Raw genomic sequence first — 26,669 nt, forward strand, 5'->3', positions numbered from 1 at the left:
CCTGTTTTCGCAGTGTGGGAGAGTCTATAAATGACAAAATAACCAGCAGCATTGGACAACCATTAAGACCTTTTTATCAACTTTTCTATTATTACAATAGTTTGTAGTGAATTATGTCAGAAATGTAATTAAAGGTTAACTTCTGCCTCCTGTCAAAGGACAGGGTGCAAAATCAACTCGCACCGACAAATATGGATTCCTTTTAATGAGACAGTTAGAAATAAAACTTTTTTTTTTATTAAAAAAACTCTTTATCAACCACAATAATCACATTTTTATCCACCACAATAATCACATTTTTATCCATCTCCATGGATGGCAGCATATGTTTCTCTCATCATCTCAGCTGTTCACACCACAGTCATTACAGCAAATAGTACAGCATTTACAGAAGCTCCCAAAATATTTAGCCAGATCATTAAATTGTACCATCGCATATGTTGGTTAAATGATAACAGAAGTTCACCGCAAGTGATCCACGATTATTTCATTGCAATAAGGTCAGTGCATCAACACGTACTGTACTAATTTGAGTCATTGTTTCCAGTTAGTACAGTGAGAAATCGTAGCCAGCCATGATAATTCATTTCCTCTGGCTCCTCTGTATTTTACTTTCCAGGTCAAATACACTTGCCAAGGGGCAGTAACAACTGATGTAAAAGAAGCTGCCTCTTGAAACTATTAAAAAAAGTGCACAACCAATCAGAGAAAGAAAGGCAAAACAACAGCCAAGCTAATCTGGCTAAATGGCACACCCCATTTAATGAATGCTGTTAGTTTTGCAGTAAAAACTTGCTGATACAAGGTGTTATTAGCAATTTTTGCAATTCTTGGCTCTTTTAAATACTTGGCCTTGGACAGTCCTGCGTTAGTTGACACATAAAGCTGGCTCTCGCCCACTGTGATTGGCTCAGTTAGTTCTGTACCAGTGGAAACAGCTGCAAATGGCATTTCACAAGAGAAAACTAACACTAAATGAATGGTGTATGCCCGGCCAGGCAAAAGAACTTGTACCATCTGGCTCAAAACTGCAAAAATCACATGATTTTGAAGCTGAAATGTCACTATAAATTTGAACAAAGTTAAGTGATGAACTTATGTGGAGTTGGTGAAATTGATCAAAATAACAACAAGAAGCTTTTGAATCCACTGCAAATAATTCAAGTGAAGCCAGCACCAAATCTCAACATACATCTCATCAAAGCACCTTTCAGTGCTGGAGGGTTCCTTAGAGCTCATGTACCAAGCTGTGCGGCTCAGGGAGCTTCGCAATATCACAGTTTTGAATCAGATTGAAGTAAAATACAACAAGCTCCTCGTAGTTCTTTTTGGAAATCCTTTCATTGATCCCATGGAATCTGAAAAGAAAGTTAAATACCAAAATAAAAGAGAGAAGAAATGTTTCTTTCATGATTTCCAGCAGGTGTTTCAATGCTAAGGTTTAGAAGTAAAAGCTATACAAAATTATTCTTACTGTATTTGAAAAAAACAAGAACTTGAAAGACTTAAAAAGTGCAAAAGATCACAGTTATACATAAAAGAGATTAGTTTTGTTCTAAAAACAGCTTTCTAACGCTCCACACCATCAGATGACTGCAGTAAACTTGTTCCAACAGTTTAGTGTTACAAATCCTAGGTCCTTACCTCTTAGGATCACCTGGTTTAAACCAAACAGGAGCAAAACGATAAATATTGCTGGTCAAATCCTTGAAGTGTCGACTGTCTGTGTTTCCAATACAGATGCCTGCATATTCAAAAATGATATCAAATCTCTTTTGGATACACTTTTTTTTTTTTAATTGTGAATATGCCAAATGTAAAACAATTAAATGCATACCTGGAGCAACTGTAACCATTGGAAACATGTCTAACACAGTTTTTTTAATGATCTGAAAGCCAAAGGAGCTCTCATCAGAAGAGCTGATAGGCAGAGGGTCAAATCCTTCAACGAACTCAATCTTCACTCGCTCATCCCCCACTATGTAATGGATAGAGTCCAGGACCTGTACCAGACAACAAACACCCCATTCAACTCTGAGCAGTCACAGTGAAGCAAAAAAGGAAAATAATACGTCTGACTTTACCTCTTTTAATGAATGTGCTGAGTGGATTCGTAGATTTACATAAGCTTCAGCAAGTGATGGCATGACATTCAGCTGAAGAAGGCAGAGAATATTTAGTTGTGATAAAGAAAATAAATACTGGATATGTGAAATAAATACTCTTTCAGATTAATTACCGCACCTTAACTCCTGAATTAAACATGGTGACTGCCGTGGTTGTCCTTACAAAAGCATTTGTGTCTGGTTTTCTTTCAAGAACTCTGTAAAATAAAACAAGTCTGGAGAAGACGTCCTGGCTGCATCATTGTATGTGGACCACAAGGCTTGGTACTTGGGCCCCTTCTCTTTGCCATATACACCACTTTTTTATTCATTCACAGCTTCTTACACCACTGTTGTGTATGGAGCCAAATCAAGGCCAAAAGTTTTGCTAATTTGAAAATAAAATTTGAACCTGAAAATTCTTTTTTACAGTTTCAATTTAATTTTTTTCAGTATCAGATCTTTTTTTCAGTTTCAAATCTCTTTATTTAGGTTTCAAATCTTTTTTTCAGTTTCACACCTTTTTTTTTTTCAGTTTCACGTCTTTTTTTTCAGTTTAAAATTTTTTTTCAGGTTCAGACTTTTGGCCCCGATCTGGCGTGGGGGGCGTGGCATCAACTGAGAGGGGCGTGGCATCAACTGAGAGGGGCGTGGCATCATGAGTGACAGCATAAGAGAGAAGGCGGGGGACGTTCCTCAGTCATGTTGCCTTCAGGAAATGTAGGTTGCAGAAGTTATCAGTAGAATTATGATTCTACACTGAAAGCAATAAACTATGCCAGACTGTACAGTTCAACAGCCACACTTTAAAGTTTGACATTTCCCACTTCCACATACTACCAAGTATGGTCTAAAACAGCTTTTTAAACAGAAATGTGTCACTAATATCAGTTTTTTCCACTGCCAATCACGTGAATATGGTGTATATACAGTGTTGAATCATACTTCTACTGATAACTTCTGCAACCTACGTTTCCTGAAGGCAACATGACTGAGGAACGTCCCCCGTGTTCTCTGTTCTGCTGTCACTCATGATGCCACGCCCCTCTCAGTTGATGCCACGCCCCCCACGCCAGATCGGGGCCAAAAGTCTGAACCTGAAAAAAAAATTTGAAACTGAAAAAAAAAAATTTTGAAACTGAAAAAAAAAAAAGTGAAACTGAAAAAAAAAAAGATTTGAAACTGAAATAAAAAGATTTGAAACTGAAATAAAAAGATTTGAAACTGAAAAAAAGATCTGATACTGAAAAAAATAAAATTGAAACTGTAAAAAAGAATTTTCAGGTTCACATTTTATTTTCAAATTAGCAAAACTTTTGGCCTTGATTTGGCTCCATAGTTGTGCAGATGATGCAAAACTCTACCTCTCAGTCCCACCGGACGACCCCACAATCTCTGCATGAATCTTATCTTGCCTCTCTGACCTGTCTGCATGTATGAAGGACCGGGGCCTTCAATGTAGGGCCATCTAATCCTTAAGTCCTGGTTATCCTTGCCCATCATTTGTTCAGCCTCAATATCGACTCTGCTACTGTCACTCCCACATAAATGTTACAAAGGACCTGGGTGTCACGTTGGATGACCAGCTATCTTTCATTGACCATGTTGCCTTGGTGTTCCAGCCGCGCCGCTTTGCTCTCTACAACGTTCAAAAAAATAAGACCATATCTGACTCAATATGCAACTCAACTCCTGGTACAGGCCATGGATATATCCCACCTCAGTTACTGTAATTCCCTCCTAGCCGGCCTTCCAGCTTGAGCGACCAAACTGCTATAAAAAAAGGTCCAGAATGTGGCTTTTATGTGACATAAAAGTCTCTTCACTTGCCTACGAGGTCATCTTGGGGGCCACACCTGCCTATATGGCCTCCATATGGTGGAATAAGTTACCTGTGGCCACAAGAGCAGAGTCGTCCCTTTTATATGTTGATGAAGGTGAAAACTTGAAAACTATTCTCTTCCAAAAACACCTTCTGTCATGAACTGCGCTCCCCCTTTAACATGCCGAGCACTTGAAAGTCATCTACTGGGAATTAGCTGCACATCTTTAAATACTTTTTTTTTTTATCTACACCTATTTTATGATTTCCTACATTCCTGTAGCTTTATTGTATTCCTCTGTTGTAAGTCGCTTTGGATACAAGCATCTGCTAAATGTAATGTAGTGTAATGTTTACCTGCTGAGAAGCGAGGAGAACAACCATAAATTTGACATCACAAACTTAAGTGGGAGCGGAAACTGGAGACAAAGAAATGAGAAGTTGTGTAAAACAGGGGAGGGGTCTTGGATGCTGATAGCGATAAATAACTTGGCTATCCCTACCTTGTGAGCCAGATGCTCAAAAGTCTCACGTTCAGGCCCATAGCCAAAAAATCTTGGCATGGGGTTTTCCTCAAGTCTGAGGAAACACCATTACGAAGTCAGAGTCTTTGTCAAAAATGTACAAAGATACCAATCACACACATGATCAAAGAGATTAATAAGATTTATTCAACTGACTATAATGAATCTGTTTGGGGGGAAAAAAAACTACCTCTCACCTTTTAACTGCTGCAGCTAAAATCCCAATACTGGACTCCCTTGGAGGCATGGAGGAGTGGCCCGGGGCCGTAGACACAGTCAGCTTCACAGTGGCTGAGCCTTTCTCACTTATTCCAATTCTGCAAAATGTATTCACACAATGTGAACATTGATAAATCACCCATGGTTTTCCTCCACTCTCTTCAATACAATTTAACAATCTTGTGAAGCACTTCTGACAGGCTCAGCCGAAAGATTGATTTTTTTTTGTTTTAAAACAGACAAAAGCTGTAAACTAACTATTGTGCTGAGGTGTTGCAGATAGAATGTGGCAGTTTCTTACAGAGCTGCAGGTCCTTCAAGACCACTGATGATTCCGTCTAGCACAGCCAGGCCCTCGTCTAGGACAAATGACAGCTGCACGCCACGCTGCTTCAACGCGCGCACAATGTTCATTGCCCCATTGTAACCACTGACCTTCAAAATAAAATATTTAAGAGCTCTTACATTCAAATCTAAGATTTTAAATCTCAGTTCATTAAACATTTAGGAAACATTGATGAATGCTTAAGGAAAAAGCATGTAAAAATTACAAGGATCTAATCAAAGATTGCATTGCAGACCAAATTCATTATACTATTAAAAATCATGGTTGCAGAATAAATTAAATCGTGTTTTATTGTGAAAAAATTAACCATTTATATGTAAATGTGAAGTGGGTTCTTCTATGGAACGAGTTGCATGCAAAAACTGTGAGACATGCACAGACCTTTGTACATTACTGTTAGCCATTCAGAAGTAGTTTTCTAGTATAGACACGGATTTGGTTTATTTGCACATTAGCTCCTTCAGCTGACACCAGAGAGTCCTCCGGAGAGCCAATCAATGCGGTGCATTTACTCAAATTATCATTCAAGTATTTTTTGCAGTTAAAAGACTTAAATCCATGTTGTTCAAATTGACAAGTATATTGAAACTGTATTTGTTATAAAACATTCTCAAAAACCGCTTTTTTGTACAGCCAGGAGCAGAATTACAGGAAAAAGCCCCCCCGTAACCAACTGATCCGTGTGCTCTTAAGCTTTAAGAGTTTGATGTTACCTGTCTCTACCAAGGTGCCAGCAATAAAACATGGCCTTGGAAACATTTTATCCCCTCACCGGCTGGAGCTTGCAGCTGATTACGGCCAGTTCTCTGTCAGATCTGCCAGCTCAAAGTTTTCCTCGCTGTACTACGACTTATTTGAGGATCTAAAAGCTTCTTTCGGTTTGTGGCTCCTTTCTTCCCCCCTTTAAACCTGGTTGTTTGTTACCATCAAAAGCTACAGCAACACTAGATAGTGGGTTTAAGGCACTGAAAATGGCTGCTATCTCAAAACTTGACCACAAATATCAGCAATTATTGCACACAGTTCCTCTAACATACCTCTTCATCATGACCAAGGCCAATGTAAAAGCCCCTGCGCGGAGTGTAGCCTTTAATCAGCAAGTACTCCAGCGCTTGAAGTATTCCCTAGAAGAAACAAGAGCATCAGTTAAGAGAGCTATGCAAGTGAACGATGATAAATAATAAGCTCACGCACCATATCACTTGTCCTCTTACCATTACAGGGCCCTTATCGTCTATGGTTCCTCTGCCATAGATAAAGCCATCTATCTCTTTGGCAGAAAACGGAGGAGCCTCCCAGCCATCTGACTCTGTGGCAGGTACTACATCAATGTGCGCCAGCAGCATGTACGGCACCAAACCGGGCTGCGATCCTTGCACCCGAAACAGGTGGCTATAATTAGCCACCAACTCATGATGGACCAGGCTCGAAGAGAAAACTGTGGGGAAGGCTGACAGAGAAAAATTAGGGCACAATTAAAGAGGGGAACCTCTCAGTTCCTACTGTGAAGATAATTCCTGAGTTATTTTGTTGTTAACGGATCTATAAAGGCTAAAATATGCCTCTTGTCAGCCTGACTGATTTTGTTATGATTAAGATAAAATATTGCTGGTAATTTGTCCTCCCACTGGAAATTTTACAGAAAATGAAGGAATATCCAATTTAAGAGGTAGGGTAAGCGATTTCTAACCCCTAACACTTTTCGTCACAATCAGTGAATATTTCCTCCTAACCACCCACAAGCTGTTCATCATGTGACTACACTGTTTAAAAAAAATGTTTTCATACAGAAGCAAGGCTCTGGAAAAAGAGTGGAGACAGCTTGCTTCCCAAACCACAACAAACATTGCTCCAGCCAATTACCAAAAGAGGGATGGTTTGTGCGTGTTCGTGTGAACATGGGGGTGCGAGTGGGAGAACTCATGCTGGTGTGTCTGGGAGAGGAAACAGCTACAGCTCTCTGAGTTTTGTTTCAAATTTTAACAGATGGGGCTGGGCGGTATACAGCATATCTGTGTTCTTTAATTATACTGATTTATTTTTGCAAGGGGTTAGGATTATACAATGCCATTAATACCATGCTCACATTTAGGAAGCGGAGTGTCTCTTATCACACACACACACACACACACACACACACACACACACACACACACACACACACACACACACTGGTGGCTGCTCAATTCAAGCGCATGGACAGATTACAACCTCTGGTTGACACAAATGACAACGAAGATTTGGTTGGTAAAAAGAACCATTTTCAATAGTTTTGAGTGGATTGGATTCAGAAGGGCTTAACACCTCCACTGCTTCACTTCAAATCTATAGCATTGGTGTACAGAAGAAAAACTGCACCACGAGTCTGTCTCAAGTTGAGATATAGTTAGAGATATAGTTAAATAATTGTATTACCAACTTATTATTTTATATATGCCAGGCACTTTTATCCAAAGCTACTTACAACACATGAAAACAATCGAGGCACAGTGAACAAAGTAAATTGCAGCATCAGTGCAGTTAAGAGAGCACTCAGGTGTGGGTTAACAACTTAGAGAGGCAAAGCAGTTCAGGATAGGAAGCACTCTTGAACGATGAGCGTTTTCAAGAGCTTCTTGAATGCGGGGAGGGACGCCCTGCTCTTGTAGCAACTTGTACGTTTGAGACTTAATACTCAAGAGCAAATAAGCAGGAATATTGGACTTTAAAGATCTTATAAATGATTTTTGCTACAAGAAGAGATGCCCGTGGTTAGGGTTTAAAGCAGTGATTCTTAACCATAGGGCCGCGGCCCACACTTGGGCCGCGAGCGCCATCTAGTGGGCCGCCAAAAAAAATTCAGTTTTGTACGTGTGGGCCGCGAGGGCCGCGGGACTGCATAGCAACTCCCGACCAAATGAGGAGAAGAAGACACTCAGCTAGCTGTACGTGTAATAGTAAGAGAAATGGTGTGTCTTTACAGAGAAAATCATTCATTTTGCACAGAGTAGGTTTAGATCCGCCAGGATTAGGGATCGATTAATTGGGTCTGCGCCCAGAGCGAGCGAGCGCGGCGTGCTCATTTATCCCGGCGCGTCCCCGCGGCCGGGGAGGTCGGCTGAGGCTGCCGCTCGGGCGGTGGGCTCCGTCGTTACTGCTGAAGGATGGTAGATGTAGATGCGTGGGCTGTCGTGTCTGCTGGACTGGACTGTTCGGGCTTTCGAAAAAGCATCAGAAAGTAACTGCTGCAGCGCGACCAGAGAGCTGCGGTGCGGGCTGTGCCCGTCGCAGCTGATCAGGCTCGGATGAACCCGACACACTGAGTCCTGACAACTTATTAATGTAAATAACTTAAAGTAAAATCAAACTAAGTTTTGTCCTCGCTGTATTTTTAAATATGCAACCCGGAATGGACAAATTCATCCTGTTAAGTCTTCCCACTGGGACAAAACCAGTGTCTCATACGTTCAGAGACCGTGGCGTTCAAAGTGCGAAAGTGAAAGGCCACTGAAACAAAACACAAAGTTTATCATCAAACATATCCACTCAAGTCTGAACTGAAGTCACAGAAAAATAAGCTGAGCATCTTAAAACACCCATGTTTGGGTCCAGATACAGCTGTGAAGCAGCCTTCTCCACAGTGAACATAATTAAAACTAAATATCGTTTCAGGCTCATCAATGAGCACATTCACATGTGTATGAGAACCTGAACCTGAACCTTAAATTGTTAAGATGTGTTTATATTAATTTAGTATAAAAATGTGTTGAGACAATTAACAAAGAAAAGGGGAAATTCAAACTGCTGGTAGAGAAATAAAATAAGATAGCATTTGAAAAATAAAATAAAATCGACTTTATTTTTAAGAGAAAAAAATAAAAAATTGGCAAATATGTACTTTTTTTAATATAACAGTCAGATGCAGATGTTGATACAACTATGAGGCTACTTGAATATATATACACACACACACACACACACACATATATATATATATATATATATATATATATATATATATATATATATATTATGATGTTCTGGACCTTCGCTTGAGTAAATTTTCTCTAAATGGACCTCTTAAAGTTGAATACCCCTGCTATACAGTGTTTATATTTAATGGGCCCCGGGCCACTCTGTACTGAAAAAATTGGGCCCCAAGGTCAGAAAGGTTAAGAACCCCTGGTTTAAAGGACGTACAGTACTTATTCTGTTAATTGTTGTTTCAAAATATATTTCAATGTCAGTCAATGTCATAACTGTCTTTGCATATAGATATTACATTCCATTAATACATTATATGTTAAAAATGTTTAAGTAATTATGACCGTGGCTTTTTTTCCAGTGGAAATATTTGGTATTACAGTAATACAAAAGTCTTACCGCCTCAGCCATCCAAATTCAAATAAATACGAGAAACTTTTGGTCCACAATTTTACAAGAAAAAAAGGTTTTGGGGAAAACTGTAGTTCTGAAGTAGTATGAATTTGGTGTATTTCACATATAAAACTGCAATCCCAGCTCTCCGCCACCACATCGATTAATTGTCCAGGAACAAAAGTATGATACGGCCACAAAGTTCCCGTGAAGGGTTAGCATTGCCCCCCACTCCCACTGCCACCCCACACTGCAGTTTTTGCAAGTTTATTATGAATATATGAATTGTTTTTAAATTTGGAAAATAAAAAAAAAAGAACATAAACCCTACTAGCTTCATTGTGTAAAACAGAGAAACACAGACACACACCCCAACCAATGACAACCAACACTTTTGGCACAGAAAAACCGGGCATCATATTAACTGTGATTATTTAAGCTAAATGTATTATATAAAAAAATAATTATCACACACAGACACTTATAATATATACATACATACATACATACATACATACATACATACACACATACATACACAATTTGAATTATTATTATCATTTGCATTCTCTCTTTTTTTTTTTTGCTGCTGTAATTTGTGAATTTTGTGAGACAAATAAAGTCTTATCTTATCTTATGTGGAAACTCCTGCTTTTAAACTACAATGACAAATGAAAGACTAGAAATACTTGTGTCTTTAGTGGGAACTCCAGATTTACTCCTTGAGTATGGGGAAATTAAGGTTTGCATGAAGAAAAAAATGGCATTCCCCTTTTATTGGCTGACATATAAAATACTTTTTTCTTTACTTGAAGTATTTACTACACAATGAAATAAAAAAATCTCTTTCTTTCTTTAAATGTCGTCTTGTGAATACATTATCGATATAATTTTATTTCTCTGAAATCCAAACATCAGATATGATCCATCGGGCATTAAAGGGTTAAGTTGTAATAAAGCCTGACATGAGCACGTGCTAATGTGTCCGCTTAGCACAGGGAAGTTAAATAAACACGGACTAATGTCTCAAATTGAGACATTGAGACTCAATGAAAGGTACACATAAAACCTGGACGGTGTCAACACAGTTATGGCGTAAACTGAATCTTGCATGATTAATTTGGGTTTTATTCGTGCCATAGTGATGTGAGACGTGCACCGCTGATATCAGTGATAAAGGAGCGTGTGTCATGTAAACAGGTAGTTCATGTTAGCACGGCTTAGCAGCGAGGTGTTAGCAGGAACAAGACTCTTTACCACGTGTTTAGAGCCAGCTTTTATCATTACCTGTCCGGAGGAGCCTGTCAAACTGCAGCAGAGCGCTGGTATTGATCTCCGTCTGGGAGACAGACACCGTGGGGATCCTGATCGCCTCTGGATCAATGACACAAACTGTTACTGCAGCTCCACATACCTCAACCCCGGTAACCAGAAAGCAGCTTAGGTTAACTATTGGGCTTTTAACTTTTCCTTACCCTTAAAATGTCTTATAAGTTGCTCTCTCTGGTGTTGATCAATGACAAGGGAGATATTATTCGTCTTTTCCCACTTTGCAAGCTGAAGCCCGACATTGACGTCCAGTGAAAGCGTCCTGATGGACGCTATGGTGAATAGCACCAATGTTATAATAAACAAGGTGGCGAAAATAATCTTTACGAATTTAAATATCCTGATCATTATAGTGGTCGCTGTGCAGGCTGGTCTGCAGACTGGTTCCGTGTGCGCATGCGCAGCTGTCTACAAACATGCGCCCCCTGCTGGTTAAACAGAAAATCTACTCTCTTTAGTCGGAAGTTGCTTCTTTGCTCCGTTAACTTTATTCATTAATTTGTAAATCAGCTAAAACAGTATTTTACAATGGAAAATTTGATTTAAGATAGCTAAAGATACATTTAAAATTCAAATAATCAAATATATTGAATTGATTAAACTTAAATATTTAAAATGTTAAAGCTAAATAGCTTATTTTCATGCCAAGTGATTCAATTCTATTTATTTACATTTTTAAGAAAAATGACAGAGTCCGAAAGAAAATACTTTATTGACAGTTTAAATATTAAAAACATACAAGTACATACACAAATTCAAAGTACAAACAATGACAATATTCGGGGTAGGAAATTGTTCACTTCCATTTTGAGTAAGCTCTCCCCATCACGATACACACGTTAGCCACTTTTAAAGTGATAAAAGCACAATGGCATCCCGTTTCATCAACAAAGCAGCACTTCAGTCAATATAGAAGGTTAATTGAAATCAAGTTATTCCTCTCCAATTGCTCGCCGGTCCTGCGCCTCATCATGAAACAAAAACCCCAACCAATCCACGCTGTCTGACCACTGAGTTAGAGTGGCCAGCAAGGTCAGAACAATGTTGCTGTCCTCAACATGAATGTAAATTAGGTAAAGGATGCATGCCACAATAAAGAAGACCAAAATCTGTAACTTGATGGGAACAAGACGACGCTCCAACTCTCGTCTCTCCAAGGTCACAGGACTGACAGGAGTGTCCGGGTACAAATACTTAATGGGTCTCTGTGCTGCACCCTTGATGGGTCTCCGACAAGTGGCACTGAAATGCAACAAATTAAAAAGTGAGGAAATACAGTTACTATACTTTTGCAACAGCTGTTCTTGCAGCACCAAACAGTTCAAATTTCCTCACTTTCTTGTTCTTACAAAACTGATATAAAAACAGCACAGATGTGAAAACAGGTTTTCAATACGTGCTCTGAACTGTCTTGGTGTTGGTGCAAGACTTACTAGATCCCTGTTGGTGTAGTTTTGGTATCTGGGAAGATATCCTTTAAAATATCATTTGATGGGTCCTGAGGATAGAAGAAGAAAAAGCCAATAATTACTAGCAAATCAAAAAACAAATTATTTTCAGAAAGGTGGGCCCAGGAAAGGATGAAATCAGGTGATAGGTGTTCAAGATATCCAACTCCTCTTCAAGGATTACTGTTAAGAAAGCTCACCGTTGTGAGAAAGGCTACTTACACCATCAGTGACAGAAGAACCACCCACCTCTTCCAATTTAGTACATTTAAAACGAAAACCAAAGATCTGTAATCTCAAAACTATTACATCTAAAAGAAAAATGTAAATGGTGTTAAAAAAGTACATTTACCTCTGGGAATTATCTACAAGAAGTTGCTTCAATTGCAAACTCACCCTTGTCAAAGTACCTTAAATTTATTGTTAGTGTTTTTTATGGGGAATATGCAGAGTTAGGTTTCTTTAAGTTTCTAAGTCACTAGCTCTGATGCTGCTCGCCCAACAGATGGAATTGCAAACACAACATGCCACAAAACCGTCCACCAGTTCTCTGCACTCAGTCTCTTGTCCATCACTGATACACCCCACAACTGTATAGTCATGCAAGTATTTCTGCAGATGACATGGCAGGAAGGCAGTCTGAGGTGTGCAGCGTGAGGACGAATGGTGAGGGTACATTCTCCTGTGGTACTCTGTGCTGCTGAACACCTGCTCAGACACACAACCAGTCAGTCTCAGAAACTGTGTTCTGCTCGTCAGGTGGTTAGTAATCCACGTGATTGTGGAGGCATCCGCCTGTGTCTCCTGGAGTTTCTTACATAGTAATGCAGGCGGGATGTTGTTAAGATGCACTGGAGAAAAATCAAACATGATGATTCTGACAGAACTGCCTGCTTTGTCCAGATGACTGAGTTTGTTGAAGCAGGTGTATGATGACAGCTTCAAATCCAACCCCAGGATGATATAACTGCAGTGGGTCCTGGAGGGTTCTGTTTGCTTATTCAAAAATGTAATGTTTGAAAAGCTTATCGCATAAGGGCAAACAGAGGGGCTAAAACAACAACAAGAATGAGCCAAATTTATCTGAGGCAATCAGGCAACTGGAGAACTAACCTCATTCTCATTATGACCAGAGACTGATGAAGACACGTGCCCATGTTTTTACAGGTCAATCGTGCCAGTGCTGAAATGTTTTGTCATGTGAACTGGCCACTTTATCTTCCCCATCAAAGAACTCTTGTTGATAAGGGGGTGAAATACTTTTCATGGACAGGGAAAAGTGTGATGAGGACAGAGCCATCTGATGGGCATTTTTATTAACAAAATGTCAGTAAATTAAAATAAATAAATACAAATTCCATGTGATCTAACTTTTATCTTTGAAAGGGGAGATTCCATTTCCATGAGAAATTTCAGTAAAAGATTTCCTTGTTAACAGTTACTTACGGACTACCTGAGTTACATAACTACGAAAGAATATCTGGAATGTCAGCCTATTACACTGACAAAAACTTTGATCGTCATATTAGAGGTGTAATCTGGAGATTTTATTTAAAGATTTAGAGCCCTACCATGACTTGATTACTCCCCACCGTCTTATCTGTTCCCTCTCTTTGTAGTTCTTTTTTTTACATTTTAAGAAACCAACTCTGAGTTCCTAAATGCAACTTCGTTTTGGTTTACAATTATAATATGCTCACTATTTTTTGGTTGTATATTTTCAAACTCGGTTTTATAAAGTAAATCCTTACTTGAAAGTTGACGATGTAGAAGGAATCGTTTTTAAGGAATCCAGTCTTGAAAGAGTTTTGTTCTTTTTTAATTGCTGAAAAGTTGGTGGTGTTAAAGCTTCAAAGCTTACAGCTCCAATTTTCATATTATACACAAACATTTAGTATGTTCTTTGTGGGTGTGATTTGCTTTTTAAATGTATCCATCCAATATATTTAATTTAAATTCAAAACAAGTTTAATCCCCAAAGGGAAATTCAATTTTAATCAATCATTTTCTTTTAAGAAAAAAAAGAAATTAATTTTTTTCCCCTTCCTCACTTAAAGTACTTTTTGAACAGCATTTAAAATTCCCACACACGAGATTACTAGAAATAGCTAATCCACCACCACTTTGTGATCAGCTTTATGAACCACAAAACTTGTAAAAGAACACCGCCGACTCCCATGAAGTGACACTGACAGACAGATTCAAGAGTCAAGGAGGGACATACAGCAGTTGCCTTCACTTCCAGTGCATGAGCGGAAACTTTGGGAGTGTAGTACAGTGACTGGTCCATGGGTCTGTACTGTTCAACAATTTGTGTATCCAACTAAAAAAAAAAAGGAGATAAGAATAACTCAATAGATCTTTAGTGTGACTCATCTTTCATTTCACGTGTGAAGCTGACACTTTAACCAGCACCGGGTTAAGCTCAGTGTGACTGAACAATCTGAGCACTACTGACCCTGTTAGACCGTGAAGCACGTTCCACTGCGTCGGTGCTGATCAGCTCACACTCGTCATTTATGCAAGTGGAGGGTGAGCTCTGACTCTCCATCTGTTGTTTATAGCAAAAACGTACTGAGTAACCACTCCAGCTGAGATTATACACAACAACAATTTTAAATATATATTTTAAAAAAACCCATGTGTGATGTGGGTTCAAAGATCATTTAAGATTAACTTTCCTCCTCAACCATTTGAGTGATGCTGAAGGCCTGAGTGGAAAGTGACGTGCAGTCACTTGGCCCAAATGACTGTGATCCAGATGGCACCTGCAAGGTTAAAGTTCACACCACTTATCACCCAGGCTACACCAGTGAAATACCAATGTTCTGCACTTAAAAAAAAAAAAAAAAGTATACTCAACGAAAGGAAAGCAGAGAACTGAAAAATCCACAAGAGAAGTGAAGGCCAACCTACCCCTGATCCTAATCCTTGTCGTTGACTTATGGAGAAAACTCGACTAATCCCTGCAGGAATCTGGGAGCACTGAGACCAAGTCTGCTCCGATGATTTTAACACATTCCTTGAATTCCACTTGGAACTCGGTTCCTTGTTTCTTGAAGGACAAGCACGCTAAACAAGCCCAAGTACATTATTAAAAAAAAAAAAAAAAAAAAAGTGCCACTTGACATCAATTTGAATTTTGTCCAGAATGTAAGTAGAAAAGCTACAGGATTTACCAGCCTTGTTGACAGTGAAAAGCACTGCGGGTAAGTAATATCACCCCTCTGAAAATGAAGCTCTGCCTGTGAAAAGTTGCACATTTCACAACATAACGCCTCATTCATTTCACAAGGCAGAACCCCTACAGTTGCAAGCTGTAACCATTAGGTGCCACTATGGGGAGGACTCACTCATGCTGGGTTAGTGTTTAAAGAGCAGAGGACGGGAAAAATAGGGCAGTGCAAAGTCAGTTTGGACCAAAAAATAAATAAAGGCATTATTAAGATGGAAACTCGGTGTGTATCCATATATGTGAAACTCACCTCTCTGCTCCGTTTCTGGGACTGGTTGGACTCAACTATTTCTTGCTGTTCTTGTTCTGCACCTGTGCAAGAAAGAAAAAGAAACACAAAGACATCATTATCTGAGAACAACCAGGTCTGTACTGATTACCGAAAACTATTCTGGTCATACCCGATTCGTTCTCTCCTTCCTCCTCATTTGCACCGTTACCCTCTTCTTCACTGTCTGAGTACAGTGCTGTTTTCTCTGCTCCATTTAACCTGTCATGTCCACCTGACTGAAGCAGTTTCCTGAGCTTCCTTTCATACAGGGCCCTGGTGGAGGCTGACAGACAAATTTATTCAACAACATTTTTATTCGTGAGGCCTTAAGAAAACTAGTTATTTCTTAACATGATAAGCTGCAATACTGATAAGATTCCTATTTCTATAATACTTATAGCAATCTCACCTACTATGGGCCCAGCTTTAACCCCATATTTGAGTAGTGAGGCCCTGAGGTCATCATCCGTCAAACTATGTGGGCCAGGCAACCCTGCATCTTTTCGATCCTTGTTGTGAAAAAGAAAAAATGAATAACAGTGCTACAGAAGAGGTAAAAACTGCAGCTTGAAAGAGCCATTTCAAGATGTGGTACAGGCCTACATAAGGAGAGAGAGGAAAAAAAAAAAAAGCAGCTAAAAGATGAACTTGAAGATCCATTCAATATTCAACAAATGTTTGTGCAAACATTCTGCTTTCACAGAGTGTAAATGCAAATCAAAAGGGGAAACACTACTGGTGTGCATACACCTGTAACTATGATGTGTGGACGATAAAAACGCGGCAATCAAAATAAAAAAATCTGGATGGAAATCCAATCAGAACCTATAGCGTACAAAAAACCAGACCAGCGATGATGCGACTGACGTTCAAATATACCGATGGTTTATTTCCAACACATGGTGTTTAGCAACATCTAGACGAGAGCTCAAGTGCTGCATGAATGGCTGGCTTCCATGAGACAGGCAGCATGTCTGATTTTGAGAAAACGGTTGTATAGACAACAAATCATGTCTAACTGGTGCCACATAATGATACGCAAAAGCACAGACATTATGAAGACAGTTCTGTCAACAAATGATGGAAAGACATTTCAGTAAAACTAAGCTCAAGTCTTATCTTTGTTGCAGCTCCTAGAGTGTAAATGAGAGGATTTTGTTTTTACTCAAGTATCAACTAGGTATGACAAGCAAGTAATGTATATCACTGGTCCCTGGTCACCCCACCCCCCCCATATAGATCTATGTCTACATCTACAGGTAATATTGGAAGATGAGGGCAATTTAGGGTTACTAATATACGCATCTCTTTATCTTCCTGACACCGAGTCGAGTGTTTTCAACAGGTGATTGTAATCATGTGATCCCACAAAAGCAGTATTCATGAAAGGCTGAGTCTTTCAAGAGGCTGTAATGGGCAGATCACTCATTTGCCAAAAAAATAAGAGGGAAAAAAACTACAATTTTTAGAGAGACACACACTTCAGAGAAATACTGGAAAGGACTGAACTTTTTCTTCTTTTACATTAACAATTGAATTAATCTGGAGGAATTTCAGAGCCAGGATCTGAGCCTCAACTGAACATCCAAGAACAACATTATGTTAGAAAACACTTCAAACTTGGCTGTGCAAAACAAAAACAAAAAGACGCTTTATAACGTTTCAAGGCAGTGACAACTCTTGCATCTGAAGCATTGTAGGGACCATCACACAGACTACAAAATTGCAGTCACTTTTTTTCCCCTCTTTTTGGAAGAAATAGATGCTGTTTGCTCCGGACCAAAATATGAGACCATCCACACTTAGCAGCAGCATCAGTGCCCTTAGCAGTGGTCATTTACACTTCTGTGACAGTACAGCAACACACTCCATACACACCATTTTTTTTTCAACAAAGCAGAAGGCAAAACACAAAGGCATGGCTGCAAATAAAAATAGTAACTGGATTAGTCTGCCTTCAATCCTGACCTCTCTCTCCAACAGAATATGGAGGAGAAATGTTTAAACAAACAAAATAATATGCCCAAAATAATCCCACACTGTTGTACCCAGTAAGATTTGTCTGCAGGAAGAATGGAGCAAAATAAAAACCTTACTGCATCACTTAGTACAGAATGCCTTTCAGGTGTAGTAAAAAGGGATGGCAACATAAATTGTTAAAAGCTTTACTGTCAAAACTATTTTAGAAAGTGTTGCAAGACTGGAATGAAAATGAATAAAGTCAACGTGACATTTCATACCTTCATTAAATCACAAAAAAATAAAACAAAGTTAAATGTTTTTTTAATTTGTATATTTCTATTTTGACTTTTTTCTAATGCAGTTTCTTGACAGATCAGTTTTAGCGAAGTACTTTTAAATATCAGAACCCAAATACCCATTTACTACCGTTTGCGTCAACAGACACGTGAGAGAAACCAGCTCCACACTTGAAGCACAAGTGTGTCTCCTGTTACTGGCAGGAATAACTGCGGGTGACAGGTGTGCACGCGTCTATACCGACAGGCGTCATGTAAACCTACTGATGCAGCTACAGCTGCTGCTCTGGTGCTGGAGACGCACTGCAAGTGTCTGCTGCAGCGGGACTGTCTGCAAGCACTCACCCACAACTCTACTCCAAACGCGTGCTTCAATCAAAAACCATATATTGGAGAGTTAGAATTGTGGATCTTTTGATGTACAGTATTTTATTTCATGTTTTTCTTCCAGGCTATGTATCGTACCAGAGAATATATGGCATTAATAAGTATGTGGAGGGAGGTGAATTTCGGGTCTGAAAGCTTCTTGTTTCATCCACACAAAGAAAAAGGAAAAAGAAAAGAAAAAAAAGCAGACCGATGTTTAAATTTGAAGAAAATAAAAAGGCCCATATTTTCTTGAGCAACTCACTGTCACGTCTTGTACTTCTTGATCGTCGTCATCGCTGGAAAAATCCGCAGCGTATTTGTGGTCGATATGTTTCAGGTGCAGCTCCAGGTAGGCGCGCTTGCTGCTGCCTGCGGGCGGCAGCTGCACATGGTGGGCCACCAGGTCCGACTTCAGCCGACTCTTGGACAGATGAGCGGGGTCTTCGACGAATGGCATGGCACGAGGAGACGGCGTGAGCACGGTGTGTGCTCGGCGTGGTGGTGGTGGGGGTTTCTGAGGTGTGGCGGGTCTGAGGCTGAACCTGAACTCAGGCTGGATTGAGAACAGCTGCGAGGGCCGCTTGATTGACAGGAGGTAAGCCATAGCTTCCTTTAACAGAGACCACGTTTACAGGGTCTTGGGATTGTCTTGTTGAGTTCTATTTAAATATCAGATTTACTAAAACTTATAATAACCCTAATAAAGAAATTGCAAGATTTTTTTTCACCCAATATTTATCCAACCATTGGCTAATGTTAATGTTGCTAATTGTCAAGCTGAATTTATATATGTTAATGTTAGAATTAATTAAAAAAAAGCATGCCTGTGCATATATTAGGGCTGCGATTAATTTTTTTAATCGCGATTAATCGCATGTTGTCCACTTAACTCACGATTAATCGCAGATTTATTCACACATTTTTTTGCTGTTCTAAATTACCTTAAGGTATTTTTTAAATGTTTTTAATACTCTTAACAACATGAGAAAGGGCAAATATGCTTGCTTTATGTCAATGTTTATTCCACAAAAAAGCTTTTCACCTCGACAGTACATGCAAAGAACTTTAGTCCAACGAACCATCTGGGCATCTTTTTGAAAGTGAACTAGCCGTTCAAAAGTCCCTTTTCATTCTCCATATTTCAGTTCACCACACTTTTCCTCCGTCAAAGGCCAGAACTTATATAATGCGCTTTTTTTTTCATCCTGCGTGTTAATCGCGCGTTAAAAAAGTTGTCGGTGTTAAGAGGACGTACAGCCCTAATATATATATATATATATATATATATGTATGTATGCATTGTGTGTGTGTGTGTGTGTGTGTGTGTGTGTGTGTGTGTGTGTGTGTGTGTGTGTGTGTGTGTGTGTGTGTGTGTGTGTTTACAGGGTTAACATTATGGACATAACAGAACCAGTGCAAACATCACATAACACCAGTAACAGCACCACAAGAAGGATGAGAGTGTCTAAGCAATGGCAGTTTTTCTGTCACAGTGCATCCAGATGAGTATTTGAACAGGCCCTCTTCTAGTGTGCTACATCACGACAAAGTTGAGCTAAACCCTTGCAAATTCAAGTTGAGAAGAACCGGCTCCAAAGATGCTTTTGAATTAGTGTGGTGCTGGAATCGAGGTCAGGATGTGCTCCCAGACAGAGAAGACAGTCTGCATCCAGAGCTTTTTGCTTTGCCTTTCGGCTCATGCTGCAGAGCTCGTCACACATTTGTTTAATCACCACTTTGCTCTCTCTGCAATCAACAGTTACTTTGTTGGAATTTTGAAGTTCTGAATTGTTCCGTCACCCAGGCCTTCAGTGTGGTGCCGATGCATACAGTGCATGTTTTACTCAGGAATCTGATCATTCTTGAAACCACAAATCGCATTATTAGTTGTTTCACCTGGATCCAGTTACCCAAGTGGGATCTTAATAAAGACCGACTTCTTGCACAAACTGACTTAAATCACTAAGATGTTCCAACAGAATCAAATTATCTGAATGCCAATAATACCAGTCAAATTATCTCCACATGAAAGAAAACTGATCCTTTAAACCAAAGATGGGTTGTTTAATTCCTCTTCATAAATGATACAGAACAACTCAAACTATTCACTACCATTGTTCTCTGTGACAGCAAACAGAAAATAACAAAACAGCAGGTGTTTGCATCACATAGCAGCAAAATTTGAGTTTTATTCGAACAGATTTCATCCCCTGCTGAGTTGTTTACTTCCTTGAACTTGCACCAGTTTGGATCAGTAATTTGTGACGTGAGAAAAACAACATTTGCTGTCAGCAGGGATTAAATAACTTGTAAGGAATTGATCTGCTGTGAGCACATTTTATTAGTTAGAAAATAACATCGGCCTATGTGGTTTTCCTATTGATCCACGCGGTAGAACTTGATGAAGTGCTTTTGTGACTGATACAAAGCAGGGAGCAGCTTCTTGGTTTATAGGAGTTCTCCAGCAAATCAGTCATCAAAAATGTGTGATATACTGTTTATTGTTAATGATGATGATTTCTTTGTTTAAAGGATCACTGTAGTTTTAAAGACATCCAGCCAAAATATTGAATACATTTAAAAAGAAAAATCTGTAAAAACACTTTTTCTGCAGAGGATTCAAGTGGCCTGTTACGAGTACATCTTAGTTCAAAGTCGAGAGGTAATCAGCAGGGAGTTTTGACAGTTGAAAGGATAATTCTCCTTGAATTCTTTTGAAATCTAGTCAACAGTGGCCGAGAGTGAGACCTCACTCTGAAGCACTTTGTATGAGTGATGTAGCAGCTCGGTTGTCTTCGTTTGGGGAATGTTCTAACCAGTGACATTGTAGTTAGGAAAATCTCAGTGTTAATACTATTAGAAACAGACAAAAACTACTGCTATTAAAGAAAATCATCTCTAAACTAAGGTGAAAATAATAAAATGATTGTATCAATTTAAATTCCAATTTCTGAATTAAACATTACTATCTATTTTACTGTTGAAAAGAGTCAAGAAAAAAAGCAAAAAAATGTCTTCTTTTTTCAGTCGCTATGAGCTGAATAAAATTCAAGGTTCAGGGCTTTTATTTGCCAAAACTACAGTCCAGGCTTCTTGTGCAGAGTTTTCTGCACCAATTAGAAGGCCACTCATCGTGCAAGTCTACGTGCCAGCTAAGTTATGAAGAGGAGTTCTTTGTTTGAGCAGCTGAGAGCCAAGTTGATGAAAACCATCTTTTTTTTTTAACTTGTAAGTATGACTTTTATCCTATCATCACTACATCCAGTGCAATGGGAGCTTTTCATGCTCTTTAACCCCCCCTTGTGTGTTGTAACACCAAATTACGATGTACAGTTGATCCATGTAATTTTGTTGACTAACTTTTTGTATCAAAAGCAAGTTTAATCAAGTAGAACTAAATGGGTTTTATTTTCTGAGGAGGCGTTCTGAAAAACAGTCTAATGAGGTCACATTTCACACTGTAAAACAGAAGGTGGCAAAGAAAACCCCACAGTCACTAAACGAAACACGTCTGTCATGAGTCATGACTTCTGTTGTTCCCTTCGACTGGCTCTGCAGTATACATGCTCTGGGCTACAGCTTTTGCTCATGATCTCAGGTGTGACAAATGTCTGCACAAAGGAAAAAAAGCTAATATAAATGAGACCAAATCGTTAATATTTGGATTCTGCTACTCATTCACTTTTTTGTCAATGTTTAAATTGACATGTGCAAATGGGTTAAAAAACAAAAAGACATCATAATACAGAAACCTTTTAAACCAAACAAATCCTTCAAACTGTTTCTCAGTTGATTGTCCACTGTGTATCCAATGGCTTTAAACCCTACATGATGTGTTAGAAGGAACTCACATAGGAATAGAAAGCCATAAGATGCATGTGTGGTTATATACGGAGGGGAAAAAATGTCAAAATTGTGGACTCAAATGTGGTTAGAGAAATTGTGCATTTAAGGCTGAGAGCTTGAAAACAAAAAGGAAAAACAGGGGCTGGTTGCAGACAGCATTCAGGATTTAGAACTCACATAAATAATTAACCAAAGGAACTGGAAGTATTCACTGGAAGCCCAGGGGAGTAAAGTGAAACTGCGTTGTGAGTCTTTCAACAGTGAAGATTGTATTTATTTCACAGTACAGGCTTCGCATGCATTGACCTTTTCTCTCCGCTTGAGTCTTATAGCAACATCCCTCAAGCTGTTGACTTCCTGAGGAGTTTGTGGATTAAATCTTTGATTAAAAAGGCTGTTTTAAATCAATGCCTACAGGGAAAAGGTGCAATGGTAATCAAAGGGATTTTTTTACTGAGTTCAAAACACATTACGTAAACTCTTTCTATATTCTGCAGCAACCCCCTGCTTGACTTCCTCAAGCACAAAGAAGATCATTACTCCAGCATTTCAATTCAACCACTGGGAACAGAAAGCCAAGCAGTTTTTTTTGTTGTTTTTTTTTAATCCCCAAAACATTTTCTCAGATACAAAATGAACATTTCCATGCAGCTGCAATTGTTTTCTCTTAGATAAAACCTATCATGCCAGAAATTTCGGCATGATCAATTCACAGAAATGTGACTAATTTACTTGGCAGATTTCACATGATTCATTTGCTACTCATTAATATGCTCCTAATTAATTCATTTTTAAAAGGCAAATAAAAGTTTAAACTTGAATCCATTCAGAATATTTCTTTTCTTTCACAGAACATGAAGAACACTGTCATGTTTTTAAGTGCTTGTAACTGTTAAAGGTGCTTTGGGCCATGTTTTAATCCCTCTGTGAGAAGAGACTCAGCATTCAAGCTATGCAGGCCAAATCTGCTCACCCAGATGTCTGCTCTGAAAACAGTAGCCTTTATAAAAACATGAAGAAAAAAAAGAATCTTGTGGATAGAGAGGAAGCGGGCTAGTATGGAGGACAGAGGAGGCATTTGTTGACATTGTATCAAGTGCAATGCTGAGGTATTTGAGGCTCAGAGAGGCCAGGTATTTGTCAGTCAGTTTTTCTTGTGCTTTTGCTGTCTCCAACTCAAACAACAAAAGCCCCATTGAGAGCCTTCTTTTTTCTTTTTTTTCCCTCTGAACAAGCACACAAAGCTTCCTGTACTAGGCTGCAACTGTCCAATACTGAGAGGGCCCCGTCTCATGGTGTGGTCATGCACCTGTTTCAAGTTCTATGAGCAGTGCAAGGATGAGAAATACTTTGTTAGATATTTAAATCTTAACTTTTACACAGTATACCTACTGTACATGTAGCTTTTTTTTTATTTCCAAACCACACATAGTTTAGACGTGAAACGTCCATCATGAGACATAAATGAGACAAGTGCAGCATTGTTTAAAGCACTTAGATCAATATCTCATTGGCTTTCATATGCTGGATATTCTCATGACCTTTGACACAGTGCGTTGCCTGTTTATTTACTCAGTCAGCCGATTCCAGGTTCAAAGGAGACCACTACCACTGAGCTTCACAGGGTCTGTGCTCATGCATGTCTCAGCATAAATTAGTAAAGCCCCTGTATCAGACGCTGTCCAGACAAGAAGGTGAATCTCAGCCACAGGCAGGATCAGCTTTAATCCCTAAACATCGTACATGGTTCCTCACAGCTGGGAGCCAATTCAAGCAATCATCAGTGGCCAGATGTTTTTAAAGGCTTTAGATTAGAGCCACAATTCAATACTGAATACATTCCATTGTTCTTTTTGTAGCTGGATATGAAGATTGTGCACATTTTTCTCAAAAAAAGAAAGAAAAAGAAAAATGTGTAGCAGTACAGCAACTGACTGCAAATTCCCTTTTAGACACTGATTTTGACTTGCAGATTAAAGACTGGGGTGGAACCCATTTTTTCCTTTTTTTTTAAATCCTAGACAGAACTCTACATAAATTAATCAAAAACATTCCTAAGCAATCCTTGAATGGCACATCAGAAAACTAAAAGATATATAAATACTGCAGAGAACACACAAAAGCTACAGAGCATCATTGAAGCTGCTTCTTTGCCTCACTGTCAGTCTCGATTTAAAAAAAAGACAAAAAAAAACAACAATTTTGACCAACACGGTCTCCACCAGACAAAGTGATGGTGCCATGCATTAAATGCTGGGTGCATTCCTCTGCTACAAATATGACTCTTACCTATTTCTCCCCTCCTGCGTCCCTCGCTGGACCGATTATGGCATCCCCTCAGCCCAATACTGTATGGAGAGACAATGGGCAGAGAGGGGGAGGAGTTACTATGTGAGCGGGATTGAGAGTGGGGAGACGGAGAGAGCAGAGGCAGAATGAAAACTGGAAGAAAAAAAGAGAGAGTGTGAGAGGGAGAAGGGGCTCAGGAGTGAGATCTCTCACTCACAATACTCTCAAAACACGGCTCTGACGAAACGTTACATGAATTGCAATTCCAGTCCCCCTCCTGAGATGCAGTGTCAGAGAAAACGGCGACCAGAAAATCCTCTTCACGTGGGAAATGTAAGGAAAAACAAGAGTCTGTAAGAGAATGGGTCCTGGTTTTAGCAAGTCTCTTTCTTTGGTTTTCTTTGAGTAAGTTCTTAAGATTCCAAGTTGGCAGAGTGCCCATGGGTCCTGGATGGAAAAGGATAAAAGAGGGGCTGAGTTAGGGGGGCTGTCTATTGTGCTTGTTCCCTTCCTTTCAGTCTTGGCACTCTGGTTGGTCTTTGCAGCCAGTTGCTGAATATTCCAGTCATTTGTCCCTCAGTGTTATACAGAAGTACTCATTTTTATCAGGATGTTCTTCTTTTCTCCCAGTGACTGAAGCTCAAAGCAAACTCTGACCTGAGCATATTTGCATCTTTAGTTTCCTGCTCTGTGTTTGTTTGTTTTTTCCAAATTATATTGGCCCATAGCTTTTCATTTCAGACGGAGAATGTTATTTTGCTTGCTGAGTGTGAGTTGAGGACAGCAGGTGTTGCGGTCCCTCTCTGAGCTACATTCACTCACAGCATTCTTCCTATCCATCCATTTCCCCCACTAATAAACCCTCCTCCTCCTTACTATTTGAGGCATGGGGGTGAGGAGGTTGTAATGGGGAGAATAAGCCACTGTACTATGAATCACAAGAACCACACCCAGAAAAAAAGATACTGCTTGTCTCAGAGTGCCGTCACATTGGTTTCTGAAGAGATGTGCGAGAGAAACAGTGAAAATATGAATGCAACTGTATATGTGGTCCGTCACTTCTTTGCTCGCTTGTGCTGCATCAGTGCTGCAAAGAAGACCAGTTTTCACTCACATTCAACCCCCTCCTCCTCCTCCTGCTTCCATCCACAAACCCTTCCCATACCCTCTCTGTCTTCCTTTTGCGTTCTCTCAAATAGGCACACAGGCTCGGTTCATTACTATTCACCAGGTTTCACTAAGGCACGCATCATTGCTTTGCACTCTACAACTGTGTCGGCGGAGGTGGGGGAGAGGAGGGCAGGCAGAAGGAGAAGAAGGGAAACAAAAAAAAATGTTGTACGATAGGAAAAAGATAAATCACCATTGTGTGTTTTCTTTTTATTTCCAGATGAGTGTGCAAACATAAATTGCCAAACAACTGCATGAATAAGTTCTTCTTTCTTTAGGAAAGAGACTGAAAATCAAGGGGGGTTCAGTCCTTCATACAGGAACCTCTTACTCTTTATGCATACTTTAAATCAGTCACCGACCTTTCATTAAACTCATTAAGGTGTACATTGAACTGCAGCATTAAAATTACTATCTGCTCTGATATAGTAACAAAGCATGCCATCATGGGCTCAATGCTGTATGTCCTGCTCCTGTATCAGCTCAATCTCAGCCTTGTACGCTCTAAATCACTCTTTCATATCCATTTCTGCAAGATCCCTTCACTAAAACAGTCATCCTTTGTTGTGTTGCTTTGATTTTTTTTCTCTTTAGTCTGCTGCTCTTAGTAGATTGCAACTATACCCACAACCACAAAAAACCTATGCTTTGTTAAGTTAAAAAGAACAGCTGCCACAATTACCCCATGGAAACAGAAGCTGCTGCAATTTTGAAAATCATTTGAGTCATATCAAGATGAAAATGACAGAAAATGGAGTGCGTCAAGCTTATAACATATTTAGATATATTTTTAATTCTCTATTGTAAAGTTAAATAAGTAGAGCTAAACTAAATGTCTTCATAATGTTAAATAATCAAATATATTAGTAGTTGAATCATTGTCACTTGAAACCTTACTGTGCCATAAATAATGTAATAATTTACTAATGTAAAATTCAGTATTGAAATAAAAATATTATTATTATTTTCAAAATAAAAGGTTGAGTGAACAGCATAATTATTTTTAAGATGATCAATTATCAATCTATCATCAGCCAAATAAAAGCCTTGAATGTGGCATCCCTCCGTGCAGAGACGGGTGC

The 26,669-nt window shown here is 39.3% G+C and overlaps 2 protein-coding genes across 3 annotated transcripts; both read right to left on the bottom strand.

Annotated features, from left to right (window-relative positions):
• Positions 1 to 214: 214 nt before the first annotated feature.
• On the bottom strand, positions 215 to 11,092 carry pm20d1.2 (peptidase M20 domain containing 1, tandem duplicate 2). The gene is made up of 13 exons (XM_061735501.1): positions 10,848 to 11,092; positions 10,660 to 10,746; positions 6,231 to 6,466; positions 6,054 to 6,140; positions 4,972 to 5,105; positions 4,649 to 4,768; positions 4,431 to 4,506; positions 4,285 to 4,346; positions 2,245 to 2,323; positions 2,085 to 2,156; positions 1,838 to 2,003; positions 1,645 to 1,744; positions 215 to 1,358 (listed from the first exon to the last, which is right to left on the bottom strand). Exons 1-13 carry the CDS (start codon positions 11,047 to 11,049, stop codon positions 1,229 to 1,231), a joined length of 1,551 nt encoding a protein of 516 aa, XP_061591485.1. The 5' UTR covers positions 11,050 to 11,092; the 3' UTR covers positions 215 to 1,228.
• A 308-nt stretch (positions 11,093 to 11,400) lies between these two features.
• On the bottom strand, positions 11,401 to 18,815 carry LOC133456851 (lamina-associated polypeptide 2, isoforms beta/gamma-like). 2 transcript variants are annotated; one of them, XM_061735503.1, is made up of 11 exons: positions 18,545 to 18,815; positions 16,065 to 16,164; positions 15,786 to 15,938; positions 15,635 to 15,696; positions 15,329 to 15,394; positions 15,066 to 15,221; positions 14,831 to 14,917; positions 14,608 to 14,700; positions 14,374 to 14,472; positions 12,135 to 12,199; positions 11,401 to 11,943 (listed from the first exon to the last, which is right to left on the bottom strand). In XM_061735503.1, the coding sequence occupies exons 1-11, from the start codon at positions 18,737 to 18,739 to the stop codon at positions 11,634 to 11,636; spliced, it is 1,386 nt and encodes a 461-aa protein (XP_061591487.1). In that variant the 5' UTR covers positions 18,740 to 18,815; the 3' UTR covers positions 11,401 to 11,633. The 2 variants fall into 2 exon arrangements, with proteins under 2 accessions (XP_061591487.1, XP_061591488.1); XM_061735504.1 differs by lacking the exon at positions 15,329 to 15,394.
• Positions 18,816 to 26,669: the final 7,854 nt, after the last annotated feature.

The sequence above is a fragment of the Cololabis saira genome, chromosome 12 (genome assembly GCF_033807715.1).
Source record: "Cololabis saira isolate AMF1-May2022 chromosome 12, fColSai1.1, whole genome shotgun sequence".
Taxonomy (NCBI): domain Eukaryota; kingdom Metazoa; phylum Chordata; class Actinopteri; order Beloniformes; family Belonidae; genus Cololabis; species Cololabis saira.